At 24.7% G+C, this 14,168-nt stretch overlaps 2 protein-coding genes across 8 annotated transcripts; one reads left to right on the top strand and one right to left on the bottom strand.

The window, feature by feature from the left end:
* Positions 1–22: 22 nt before the first annotated feature.
* On the bottom strand, positions 23–2,793 carry LOC132922717 (beta-catenin-like protein 1). Its single transcript, XM_060986375.1, has 10 exons — positions 2,598–2,793; positions 2,265–2,510; positions 2,020–2,126; positions 1,792–1,963; positions 1,351–1,734; positions 1,132–1,280; positions 867–1,048; positions 625–797; positions 380–566; positions 23–225 (listed from the first exon to the last, which is right to left on the bottom strand). Exons 1-10 carry the CDS (start codon positions 2,625–2,627, stop codon positions 137–139), a joined length of 1,719 nt encoding a protein of 572 aa, XP_060842358.1. The 5' UTR covers positions 2,628–2,793; the 3' UTR covers positions 23–136.
* A 223-nt stretch (positions 2,794–3,016) lies between these two features.
* Positions 3,017–13,151, top strand: LOC132922715 (vacuolar protein sorting-associated protein 8 homolog). Of its 7 annotated transcripts, XR_009661043.1 has the most exons (25): positions 3,017–3,613; positions 3,987–4,107; positions 4,178–4,297; positions 4,458–4,631; positions 4,709–5,002; positions 5,104–5,322; positions 5,405–5,596; positions 5,660–5,896; positions 6,101–6,223; positions 6,284–6,397; positions 6,559–6,671; positions 6,838–7,006; positions 7,089–7,269; positions 7,373–7,571; positions 8,531–8,669; positions 8,740–8,966; positions 10,011–10,164; positions 10,745–10,872; positions 10,994–11,120; positions 11,188–11,301; positions 11,358–11,481; positions 11,550–11,669; positions 11,816–11,996; positions 12,190–12,315; positions 12,973–13,151. XR_009661043.1 is itself a non-coding variant. In XM_060986369.1 (24 exons), exons 2-24 carry the CDS (start codon positions 4,030–4,032, stop codon positions 13,052–13,054), a joined length of 3,609 nt encoding a protein of 1,202 aa, XP_060842352.1. In that variant the 5' UTR covers positions 3,017–3,597; positions 3,987–4,029; the 3' UTR covers positions 13,055–13,151. The 7 variants fall into 7 exon arrangements, 6 of the variants coding, with proteins under 6 accessions (XP_060842352.1, XP_060842351.1, XP_060842350.1 ...); XM_060986369.1 differs by lacking the exon at positions 12,190–12,315 and having other exon boundaries at positions 3,017–3,597; XM_060986368.1 differs by lacking the exon at positions 12,190–12,315 and having other exon boundaries at positions 3,017–3,601.
* The last annotated feature ends 1,017 nt before the right edge of the window (positions 13,152–14,168 follow it).

The raw sequence follows: 14,168 nt of genomic DNA, 5'->3' as shown, positions 1-14,168 counted from the left end.
ATAAGTGAAAAAAATTAAACAATTAGTGGCAGGTGGTTGGTATAATTAAATATAATTCATACAATAATGTATTTTCTTACTATCATAGTATATCATATTATTAACTTAATTTTATATTTTTTTTACTATTAAAAATTTACAACTTATCAACCATTTTTAATATATGGCGTTGCTCCTGTTCCTGCCATTCTTTATCACCATCCTCGCCTAGATTTCCAGCATATTCTATAAAAAAAATGTATTGTTTTGGTATTTAACTATTATTTAATCAAACATCTAATAAATATTGTAGAAAATAATTTATAATTTATAAATACTTTTATAATACACAATAATTAATAATAATAATAATAATAAGTTATTAAACTAAATTCAATACCTCTCATTATTTGCCGGATAGTTTTTAATGTTCCACCTCGCATGTTTAAAATGTGAGTTACTCTCTTTTTTATGTTTGGCCCACTATTGCAAACCTCCAATGTAATATAATCAATCAGTTGTAAAGAAAATAAACCTCCATTTAAACGTTTCAAATATATTTCATCTTCATCTTCTTCACCAGTGTTCTGAAAAACAATGTTTTCAACTAATGTAAATATTATGGTTACACAATTATCACTTTACCTTTTCATCAATTTCAGCATCAATCATTTCAACCTTTTCCATGTATTTGAAATGAAGTTCCATGAGTCTATCAACTTTTTCCATATCATTTTCAACAAATTTAGTCATGAGACGTTGTCTTTGTGTACCACGACAGTTACGTAACATATTGGCAATAATTGAAATAACATGTTCTGTAATAATATGTAAACATAAGTATATGACTTCTCTAAACCCCTTAAATAACAAACACAATTTAGTACCTTCGTGTTCTTCTGTGCTAAGCATTCTTTTTCTGTTCTTTTTAGGAGTTTTCATGAATAGTGGGAATATAGTTCGAAGTCCCAAAATATCTACAAATTTGTTACAATTGTCTTTGCCCTGTGGACCTGACAATGCATGGTTCAATACTTTTAATGAACCATTTCTACTCAATTTTTTTTCTCTGAAATATTTAGTTTCTCAAAATTACTAACAAATATCTAACAAATAAATAATATGACTGTTAATTAAATAATAATTGATTACCTTAATATAAGATTCATAAGCTGAAGTCCTTCGCCTCTCAAAAATCTATCTCTGTTTTGTTTATCCATTAAACAAGAACAAAGACAATCAAAAAGATTTTCCATCATTTCTTGTTCATCAGGAGAAGAAGGATCATGTCTTTTATAATACTAAAAATCAAATTAAATATTGTCAAAAACTATTTGAAATAATATCTTATTTAACTATATAAGTATTTACTGCTAGTTGTTGTAATAAATTATCAATGCCTCCAATTTCTCCAACTAAAGCTCTATTCTCTTCATTGTTTTGCAACAATATAGATAGTATTTCACTACTATAAAGTTTATTACCATCATAAGGCATTTTGGCTTTAATTCTTTTTAAAAGCCATTGAATAAGGCCTTGTTTACCAACATCTACCACAACATCAGGCCTTAGTTCCATAATATTTTCAAATATTCCTAATGTTGTATGTACACCATTTGCTTCTTCTTTTACAGATTCGTCCATACGTTCAAGATTTTGCACTAATAGAGCACATATTTGTTTGCTGAGCAATGCATCAATCAATATTTCTGTACCTTCTTCATTCTCATTTAAAGAATCAAGATCAGTTAGTTCCTATAATAATGCATGTTATACAATAACTTCATACAAATAAATTATTATATTACAAACCTGTAATAAATTTACAACTGAAACTGCTATGTCAGTGTTTTCATGAGAAAGTAATTCTAACAGAGATAAAACAGCTTTTAAATTGACTAAAATAGGATATAAATCTGGAACAGTTGCTATAGCATGCATTTCTGTTAAAATATCGTGCAATTCTATTTCTGATTCCATAAACCTGAATTAAAATAAGTAAAATAAAATTATGAATACAAATCATACTTTAAAAATTACTTTTCAGGATTTTCAGGAAATTTTATTCGCATTTCTTGGTTTTTCAACACTTTCTTTTCAAATAATAAAATCATACGCTTTAGAGCTGCTTCATCTAAAACTCCGTCCTATAAAATAAATATATATATATACCTTATTTAAATCTCAAATATTTATATTATTTTATTTTATCATTTTATTACAACATTATAAAATGTTTGATATGTTTTTTGATTTAAGAATATCAGAAAAAATTATTTCCTTACATCAGTACCAGCAAGATTTTCATCAACTAATTTTTGCACCATATCTTGTCGTTCTTGTTTCAAACGCTGTTCTTCTGCAAGTCTCTCTTGTTCTGCTTTCAATCGTTCTTGCTCTTGTTTTTCGATTTGTTGGACACGATGTTTGGCTAATCGTCTGAGTTTTTTCTGTCGTTCATAATCTGTTTCATTTTCTTGAATTTGATTAACTTCTTCTTCAGGTAGAGGACGTTTTGGAGTGTTAGCAGGCTAAAATTAAATCACATTACATTAGGTACTAATATATTATTAAATATTACTAAATTATTTGACAGACATGTGTTGTTTGATACATACTTTGTAATCCAACAGTTCTCCGATATCCATGACAGATTAGTTTGAGTTATAATATTTAAATAAATAGTTAAGTTAGTCTACTTGGATATTTACTAAATTAGTAATTTGTTGTGCCACAGCCGTAGATATTATAACGTTAATTTATTTTAATATGTTTATTTTTCTTTAAGTCAGCCGAAATGATAATATTGATAACGATGTTTACAAATGATTAGCGTGGTATCAAATATGATCCTGGAACTTACCATAGACCATATAATAAAATATAAGTTATCTATTTATCTAATTTGAAATAGTGTTGAAGTTTTCGATTAGATAGCATTTCAGTTGCTACATTTCTCCCACCACAAAATCCCCGTTTGAATTATTTAACCACAGAAAGCTGATAAGTGATAATACTGATAATAGTACCACTACTGTCCCGCCCGCAAAAGTGCTAACAATTACTCAGAATCAGCTTAATGTATATTCATTATTTAGTAATTAAGTCATAAGTATAAAGTATTTGTATTTACTATTTCAGTTTCAGACTTTAAGTACATACATTAACGATTTCAGTCTAAAGTCTATACCACAATATATGATAGTACCGTCTTAAATCGTGGTTCATAATATTATTTTTTATCTTTTTCCATAAAATTTCACTACATTACGCTTTCTGAAATTAATCGGTTTTACAAACATTTACTTATTTGTAGACAAGTTAAACTTCTTCAAACGATTCACGTACCAAAATCTGTTAACCGTCTTCTGTATTTATATCCACTGTCTATTTTTGACTTTTGTGATACAATCTTATACATCAATTTTCAATTCTGGGCATGCCTTATTAATATATTATGATTACGCAGTACCATAATATAAAATAAAAAAAAGTATCACATGATGCCAGGCGACAGATGTTATTATTATTATTGGGTAGTAGTTATAAAACTAACCAGGAAGACTGATTTTGGTTCCAACTAGGTAGCGCCAGCAAAAACAGCAGACTACATACTTAGTTTGTAATTTTGAATGTAATTTGATTGTTACTAGTGCTTTTGCAATCGCGTTGTGGCTCATGACTACTTCAGTTGAAAAGAATTAAAATTTTTTATTATTTTAACCCTGGTTGACTGTCTTAGTAAGGCTATTGTTAATAGCCAAATTGTTTACTGTTATAATTTTTATGTACTGATATTCATATTAGTGTATTACATCTCATTTTCATGAAGTAAGGGATTTTATTAATTAGTAGATAAATCTTAAGTTTTCTCCAATTATTAGTGTATTATTTAATTTTCTGTTAATTTTGGTCATACTATTTCTTAGTTATGAGCCAAACTATTGCATATTGTATGCTAACTTTTGATTTTTATTGTTTGGTTGATGTTTTAAATATTTTTTTAGTTATAGAATGAAAATTAATTAATATTGACCCATTTTATTTGAAATGGAAGCAAACAAAATAGATCAAGATAAACAATCTTTAATGAATATACTAGAGTCACTAAATCTGAGTTCATCTGAAGTATTTATAACTCTATAATTACCTTTATATATTATATATATTACTATAGCTTGTAACTATGTTTATTTAGATTGATGACACCGAATTCAATATTCCTAAAGTCAATGATATTCCTACTGTAGAAAGTATATTAAATGATGAAGATATTTCTTTATTAAGTGAAGATGATGTTATTGTCTACCAAAGCAAAGTAAAAACATAAATAATAAAATAATCTCTTATAAATTGTTATAATAATACATAATATTACTAACTAATAAGTATTTAATTTAATGTATTTAGTTACATATTTAAACATTTTAATGCATTCATTTAATTATATAGTACAACATTGTTCTATTTTGTTTTAGTTAAAAGTTCCATGGTATGATTCAGGAACTGATTCTACTTCATTGGGTAGCTCAAGTAGTTGTCATATAAACACAGAACAGCTACCAAAATGCTTAAATTTAAAATCAGATCCTGGACGAATTTTACGTCATACAATTCTGAAGCCTGTTTCCAATCAAATGCATTCATTTTGCGTAAGCTTATTTAGTTTACATTATCTTTTCAAAAAATATGTTTAAATATATTTTAAGTATTTAAATATTTGTATTAGGATCGTTTTGATGCTGGACAACCTAGTGCTATTAAGTTTTCGCTTCTTATTGCCATTGGTACAAGCAAAGGTTTTATAATCTTATTTGATTCTTTACAAACATTCCAATGGTATCATGAAGCTATAAATTGTGGTGCAGTATCCGCAATAGATTTTAATCACGATTGTTCTCGACTAATTGTTGGATACATAAATGGAACAATAATAATGTTTGATTCTTCTTCTACTACTTGTAAAATACTAAGAGTCATGAATGATGTACATACTCCAGATACTGCGGTATTGCATCTAAAAGTAAGTCTTAAATAAAAATATTTTTGAAAATCAGCACAATTTTATTAATAAATTTAGTCCCCTTTTTAAAATTATGTTGTATTCATAGATTTTAATTTTAGTTCTCAGATTTGCCGAATTTAGCTATTGTGAATAATAGTGCTGGCTCTGTGTTTGAATTAAATTTTAAAAGAAATTTTGGTATACGTAGTGTTGAATCAAAATGTCTATTTTCTGGTGGTCGTGGAAGAGTATGTTGTATTGAACCATTATTATTCAATCAACTAGCCAATCATCCTATGAATGGCTATGTAATAATAGCAATGGCTACTCTATCTAAAGTAAATTTATTATTTGTGGGCTACTTATAAAAACAATAAATTATGTATATATTTTCAAAAATGATTTTAAATTTCATTTTAGGTAATCATTGTTACAATTCGGCCAAACACTGAACTACTGTTATCAAACAATATAATTTCTTCACGTCCATGTTTACCATTACTATCTTGGCAATTTGTCATTATACAATTTAATAAAACATTAAATTCAAGTCATAGAATTATGGACCCAGTATTAGCTTTTACACGAGATGATACAGTCTACTTTTATCAAGTAACTTTTCATAATGTGATTTTCAAATTTTTACTTAATAAATATTTTTTTTAATAATATTAGGTTAATATCAATGACCAAGATCGTCTATGTTGTTGTATTTTACAAAAAATTAAATTATCATACACAATAATTGCATGCAGCTGGATGAATGCACGTACTCTATTGACTATGGACTCATCAGATAAAGTTTATCTTGTTGATGTTCGTGTAGGAGATGAAATGGAACAGTCAGATCTTTTAAATATTTCCATAGTTTACACTTCTAGCTACTATAATGGCATAGATAGTCAGCATTTAGTAAGTAACTAATATTTAATAAATACCCATGAAATAAAAATGTATAACATGCTATTATAATATAATAAAATTTTTTATCTTTTTCAAAATCTAAATAATATTAGTTTTATTATTTTTCTTATTACCAATTTACCAATCTATAGATTATAATTTATAACTAATAAATTATACTAAATTTATTTTATGAATATATGGTTGTTCTAGGATAAATGTTGCTATAGTTCAGTCCATGGACATAATAGCCAATTAATATTGTTAGGAAAGAAGAATGTTCATATTATTAGTATAAGAAGCTGGATTGAACGTCTAGATAGTTTAACAGATAAAGTAAAAATCTCAATTGTTTTCATCTCTATAAGAAATTAAAATTCTTATAATCATTTATAGAAACTATTTAGTGATGCATTGCAATTAGGTGTGGATTTTTTGGAAGAAAGAGGAAAAGCTGTTCTTGGTCTTAGAGGTACAAGAGCCCATAGACATAAAATAGTTAAAGACAAGGTATTTATTTGTATTCAATAATTACTTATTAGTTATTAGTCATATTTAATTAAAAATAGAAAAATATATAATAATTATTATAAATTACCATATTTAGTATTATAATAAATAATTAATTAAATATATTTAAAAGTTATATATTAAACATGTTGTTTTATTAGGTCATAAACATTGTTGCTTTATATATTGATTCTATGGTGGATACGAATAACTCAATTAATTATAAGGAAGGTATTCCTATCGTATTTGATATAAGTGTACATCTACAAAAAACGTAAGTTAAATAAATATGTAGCCATATGTAGTTATAAAATATTTACAAATATATTTATTCAAACACTAATCAATAAATAATTTATAATACAAAAAATTTGTAATAAAAATTTTTTAAATTGGTTCTAAACAATAAAATATATTTATTAAAAAATGTTTTTCTTTAGAAATCTATTGTTTAATCGCTTATGGGATGGAGTAGAGTTAATTGAATCTTCTTGCAAAGTTTACTTGGAATGTCTAAAGAACTATTTAATTGAAGGTCAATTTGATGAAGTACCAACAATTATAGTTCAAAAGTTATTCACATATCTTTCACACTCTAATCAATTAAAAGTACTTAATTTATATTTATAAAATATAGATTTTTATTTATAATATAACATGATGTATTATTATTTTTTTTTTTTTTTTGTAGGAAATTGAAAAATGTATGCTCAATGTAAAAGTTGAATGCTTAGACATTGAACAATCTTTAAACCTATCAAGAGCTCATGCATTGTATGATGGTCTCATAAGTATCTGGACAAGGGCATTAGAAGATTATTTAGCACCCTTACAAGAACTTATTCCTAAAATTATTCCTTTGCCAAATGGAGGTATAATAGAAATTAGTGTTATCTTCAGTATTCTGAAAACATATTAGTATTAAAATCATAAATAACAGCAGTATTTATTTTACATATTTTTTTTAACTTTTAGAGTATACAGATGGTACAATAGAACTTGGAAACAAAATTTTGATTTATTTAAGTGGGTGTTTATTAGGTATTGCATATCCTAATCAAGGTTATATACCTCAACATTTACAAGATACGGTTAGGAATAATATTGTACAATTTCTATGCTCTCAACACAGTATTAAAGCAAAAGACGATGAAGATATATATCCATATCTTAGGTTAATATAGTATATTTATTATTAAATACTACAGTTAGTATCATCAATAAAAATATGTTGTAACCAGAGTTAATTTTATTTAATTATAATAAAATATTATTCTTTATAAAGTAATTGCATTTTATAGTTAAATTACAAATACATTGCATTTTTAAATTATAAAATTACATAATTATAAGAATTTTAATTAAGTATTATCCAAATATATTACCCAGGGCTAGATCTAGCATATTTTTTATCCAGGGCAAAGTATAAAATTAACACTCATAATTTAGCCCCCTCTATTATTCCACTGTTATACTTATGTACTAGTTACTCAGTTTACTTGTACATTTTACAATAAAAAATGTTTAACACTGATAAACCATGTGGAGAATAGAAGTATTCATAGCCAAAGTAAAATAAAAATCATAATTTCAATTAATTTGTATTATAATACTAATTATATAATGAATAAAAACTGTTAATATATTCAATTATTAATTATAATTTAGTAATTTGTGCCCCCCCTCACAACCAAGATTTCAGGTGCAAGTGCCCTGGTTCCCCCCTAGATCTGGTTCTGATATTACATGTTTAAAAATAAATTATCTAGATTATTAAAAATTAATAAATTAAATATTTAATATTTATGGTTAATTTAAAAATTTGATTTAAGTCAATATTGTTCAATAATTAAAATTAATAATATTTTCTTTTGATTTAAATTACATTTATGGTAAAATGATTATTTACAGTATACACATTCTTCATGTACTTAATACAAAAATGGTAATTGGTGATATTATCTCAAATAGGTATCTCCTTTATGTTAATATTTTTTATTATTTGTAAAACAAAAATATTATGTGTTATTGCACAATTAATATTATAAGATAAGTACATCTAATAATTTCTATTAGTTTAGTTTAATTTATTATATTTTTATTCTTTAAAATTATTATGTTTTTGTACTATAGAATTTTGCTCAAATTTAACACAACAGAGTTCCTAAATGTCTTTTCAATGGCGTTTTCCGATTGTCGTTTTATGAGTCAACAAAAACAACGTATTTGTTGTATTTTAACATCACTTACAATGAACAGTAAAGATTTAAAAGTAAGCGTTTAATTTTTTTAGATATATTTTTTAAATTAAATTTCAAAATTTTAACTATTTTTACATTTAGTCCAATCAACTAGGTTTAGTTTATGCATTTATAGTACGTTGGCAACAAGATGATTGTAATTTTATGAAACTTGATAAACAAGTTTTTGAAACTGTCACATCAAAGTTGATATCAACAGAACAAACAACACCAATTGAAGATAGAGAAAAAGCATTTATTCAATTAATACGCTCTGGAGCATTTGACAACAATCCTGATTTATTGAAAATTGCAGAAGAGGCAAAATTGTAAGTTATAAAATTGAAACCTAAGATTGCTCTGCTATATAGTAGTTTTATGAATGTGCTTTTCCATTAAGTTGGTCACTATGATATTTAAATTCAACGAAAATCATTGCATACAAAAAACAATCCTAAACAGAAATTCAATATTTTTCTAAAACTGCATGTATAATTATATTAATTTTTAGGTTATAAATCAATACTGGCATATTGTATAATAGTATGAATAGATTCATGGTATAAAAAGCTATAAAATATTTAAACATATTGAAAACTTTGGACATATTATTATGTATTTTTAATATTTTTTAGAAATCTATAAAAACAATTTATGAAAAATCTTGTATTACATTCTCAAACAAAAGCTATTAAAATTGAAAATTTTTAATAATATTATGAATTTTTAACTAGAAACTAATTAAATTTGCATAGTAAATTTATTAAAGGCTTTTTATAAAAATTTAACTTAATACTCTTATAAAAAAATACGCCAATTTATTTTAGTATCTCAAATTTCTATAAGTAAAAGTTACCAAGAGTTTGTATAAAATATCCAAGCTTTTTTTCTTACTAACAACAATTTAATCATACATGAATCTATACTTTGTCTAGCGAGAGAACACGCCGCAAACCGACCAAAATCAGTTATTCTGCGCATTCCCAAATGATACCCAGCCATATAAGTAAACCAGTTTTGATAGCATGGTGACGCGGAATCAGTGCGTTCTCTCGCTGGACAGACTAAAAAAAATTTGAAAATTTCAAATGTTTCAAAAAGGTTCAAAATATTTTGAAAATTATAACAAGACTTAAGATGTTATGATGAAAAATACATGTTCTTACAAGAACAACAACAAAAAAAAAATCATTTGTCAAAAACTGATTTTGCATAAAAATTATTATTCTTGGCTCCCCGAAGTATCAAGTAGATCCAATTGCCTACCTGGTGGACAAAAAATTAATAAATAAAATATTATAAAACCTATACACTGCTTAGCTGAGAAAATCTAAAATTACAACTCTAGGAGATTGAATTATACATTTTTTCAGTTATACTGTCTGCAGAGAAATTTGTTCAGAACGTGGAGAATATAGTCAAATGTTCAAATATTATATACTTGATGACTCAAACAAATATCAAATATTTTCATTTATTAGTTCTAAACCAGAATATTTTGAACAACTTTCTTATGATAATTCAAAGGTATTTTCTTTAATTTATGTTTAATATTGTGTGTTGTATTAGGTAATCAGTAATATATTACCATATTAAAAATGTTTTGGAAAAATAGCCAAATTTGTGGTCAATAAATTGTAATGTACACGGACGCCCATTTTAGATGGAAAACAAGGCGCTTACAGTTAAAAAATTGAAAATTTTCTGTTTTTTCAATATTATCATGTTTTTAAATATTTGATTAGTATAAAAATTACATTCTTATATAATACTCTTTATATTATGGTTTTTTCAATTTATAATTATAATAAGAATTTTATTCATAGAAACTTTTTTGAAACTATTATTACATTTATTTTTAAAAATTTAAAAAAAAATAGGAATTTATATTCCTTAGAATATTAACTCTAGTTTAATTGGTTATGCTTTTTTTATCACTGTACTTGTCAAGATATTTGTGTAAAAAAATATATATATTGATTTTATTTAATTTTAACTAGTATAAAGTATACCTATAGATTCAAATTGACTATTCTATTAAATAATTATTTTATATCAAACTATTTATGATTAAAATTTAATAAAAACTAATAATAATAAGGTATAGGTTTTACTGGAAATTGACACAGTTCAATGCGGAGTAATATTTGGATCATTTTATCCACACCTCGTGTATAATGTTTCTAATCAGACAAAAACAAACTATCAGAGATATCTTTTTTTCAAAGGTGCAATGTAAGTAAAATATTTCAGTCTTATTATTTAATGTCAAGATAATGATAATATAAATTATTTTTAATTTACTAACATTTATATAATGTTATATTCAATGAAAAAAATTCAATAATATTTTTAGACCGTACGTAAATTCTGATATGAAACTATGCACTTGTTATTTGGAACTTTTATGTCAACATGAACCAAATGCTGTAATGGATTTTGTAAAAACACATGATTCATTACATTTAACAAAAGCAATGGCTGTAAGAATTATAACAAATTATATTATCTTGGATTTTTTATTAAATTGAATATTTTTTTTGCATTTAGGCAACAAAAAGAGCAGGATTAGACAATGTTACAGCTATATTTCTGGAAAGATTAGGAGATTTCCAAGGAGCATTTGATTTACTGTTTAGTAAACTACAAGAAGCCATTTCAAAGGTTTAATTTTTTTTATATATACATATAGTGAGTGCAATTTTATAATTTTTTTTTAGGAAAATGGTGTTGAAGAATGCACTGAAGTTTTAGTGGCATTAGCTCAAAGAGGATCTGCTGTGCTTGATCCTAAAATAACATGGCTACCAATTTTACAATGTCTCCTGAATCTTCGATCACATGGTATTGTTTTTAATGTTTTCTCTCTTATTAATTTTTATTTTATTTCACCAGGGTTTTTTATTATTCAGATCACTTACAAAAAGTTTTGGATAACAGTGATCTTAATTTAGCCACTGAAATGCATTTACTTTTGAATAGTTCAACAATAGCTCAGGGCACTATTGGACATTTTAGAAATCTTATAATGGGTGAGAACATACTCTGTTTTAAATGTTTTTATTATTAATGATACTTTAATCTAATATCTTAAATAATATTGAATCTCTATTGACGTGTACTAATTATAGATTTTGTATATTATTTAATATCATAAAAAAATTATAATGTAATTTAGGTTTAATTGATAAATGTCAGTATGAACAAGATATATTAAAGTCCTTTGAAATGTTACTTCATGATGATTTACACAGTAAATTAGCTGATACAATAACTGTAGCTAAAAAAGGTGTTAGTAATCCTATAATATGTTCATCGTGTAATCAAAAAATTATTATGGAACCAATGTTTGTTTTCAGGTATGTATTTTTTTTATATTTTTTTGATAATAAATAATAATTATAATAATTTGAGGTGTTACTTTTTTTTATGTATTTGATTGGTGGTATCTCATAAGTTTTTGATTGTTTGGGTATATTTAAAGACAGGCTCAATCTCATATTCAATTTAATTTAATTCATCCCATATTCATGTTTTCTTTAATTTATTTAGATAACTAGCACACATTAATTTCATACAATCATACTGAATAGACTCAATGGTCACAATATGTAGCATGGTGAACCACTTTTTACAAGGCTGGGCAAGTTAACTAATTATTTTATAATACAAAAAAATGTAAGTTAAGTTTAAAGTTAAAAATTACTTTTTTTATTTATTTAACTCGTTAAAAGTTAATTTGAAAAAAAGGAACTTACCTTAGTTAAAAATAAGGTCTTCTTTTTTACGTTAAAATTAATTACATGAAAGGTCACTGGAAACAATACAAATAAAATGTTATGAACAAATAATAATTGTCGACGACCCAACAAATTTATTGCTTAATAGTTCATATATTAAAATCATTCTGGGTTTTCTCGTTAAGTTAGAAGTTACTTACAAAAAAGAATCTCGTTAAGTTAGAAGTTACTTATGAAAACAAAAGTAACTTAGTTAAAAGTAACTTAACTTTTTAATTCGTTAATGCCCAGCCTTGACTTTTTAAGCCAAGGCTTAACATTTATGATCCCAAATAAAAATGTTTGTCATACCACTAGTTGTCAAAAAAAAGTACTTTCAGTATTTGCTGGTTAGCTTATTATATTATATATTCTACAAAAACTATATTTATTGTGTACAAATATATCAACTATTAAATAAAATGTCTGTTTAGGCTTAATATTTGATTCATAATATAATGAACCAAAAAATGTAGAGAAAACTATGGTTATACCTCTCATAACCACTATTTATTAAATACTGTAAATAAATTTATATATATTTTTTTTTAAATAGATGTGGTCATGGATTTCATTCCGATTGTTTAGGCTTGAACACAACTTGCACGTACTGCATCTTTACTAATGTCAAATTGTAGTATTAATTATTTACCTATTTTAAATGTTAACCATTGTTAAATATTCCTTATTTATTTATTTAATTATTAAAATATAGTTAATTTATACAATATATAATTTTTGTTTTATTTTGATTATGCTAGTTCCAAATACCTCAAACTATGTTACACTGTATTTTGCATTGAGTTTATAGTATTTTTTATGCTACAATTATACATCATGCACGCTGTATGGATATTCTTACTAAAACTACTGATTTTATTATTAATTAAATTTAGTCTTATGTAATATATATATTACATTATTATATATGTATGTAGCATACAGGGTGTAATCTGCAACACTAATAAGTAATAACATAAATAATAATACAAATTTTGGATTTTGAACAAAGCGATGAATATTTTTATTTTACATTTTTTTGTGTGTTCTTGATAAATAAGTGGTTAATAAAATGCTTTTCAACCTTACGAGTGGTTTTAGATAGCAAATTGGGTCTAGTTTGTACTTTGAACATGTTAAAAAATCCCAGAATTTTTGTATAATCAAGAAAGACAAAATAAAAATATTAAGAAAAACGGAAATTTTTACACAAAATTGATATTTTTTTTTTTAACAGATAATCGTGGATACTTGAAATATTCACCAAACACTTATCATTTTCTATTTATAAGATAAAATTTTCAAAACATCATAATATTTGATTTATTTAGTGGCATGTAAAATTTTCAATTTTTTTTTGTTTTTATAATTATTTAAAAATGATTTCTGGGTATAAAATGTTTGAAAAATTAATGCAAATAAAGCTCTTCATAAATTTTCAATTTTAAAATTAAAAGATATTGAAAATTTATAGTCGTGTAATTTTTTTTTAAATTGTTTAGTTAGAATTTTGACAGAATTCATAAATACCATAAAAATTAATAAGTTATTTTGTAATTAGAAATTCATAAAAATTCTATTTTTCTACCTAAGATTTAAAAATTTAATACAAGGTTCTTTAAAAGTATTTCAACCTGCATATAAAAAAAAAATCTAAATGAAATTCAAATTAAACTTTATGAGCATTTTAAATTCAAATTTCTAGTTGGAAGGCTCTGTTTAAACACTGTTCAACTTAAATTATAGTATTTG

Source organism: Rhopalosiphum padi, chromosome 2, assembly GCF_020882245.1.
Source record: "Rhopalosiphum padi isolate XX-2018 chromosome 2, ASM2088224v1, whole genome shotgun sequence".
In the NCBI taxonomy this organism is placed as follows: Eukaryota; Metazoa; Arthropoda; class Insecta; order Hemiptera; family Aphididae; genus Rhopalosiphum; species Rhopalosiphum padi.
This window is presented reverse-complemented; position numbering and strand designations above follow the sequence as displayed.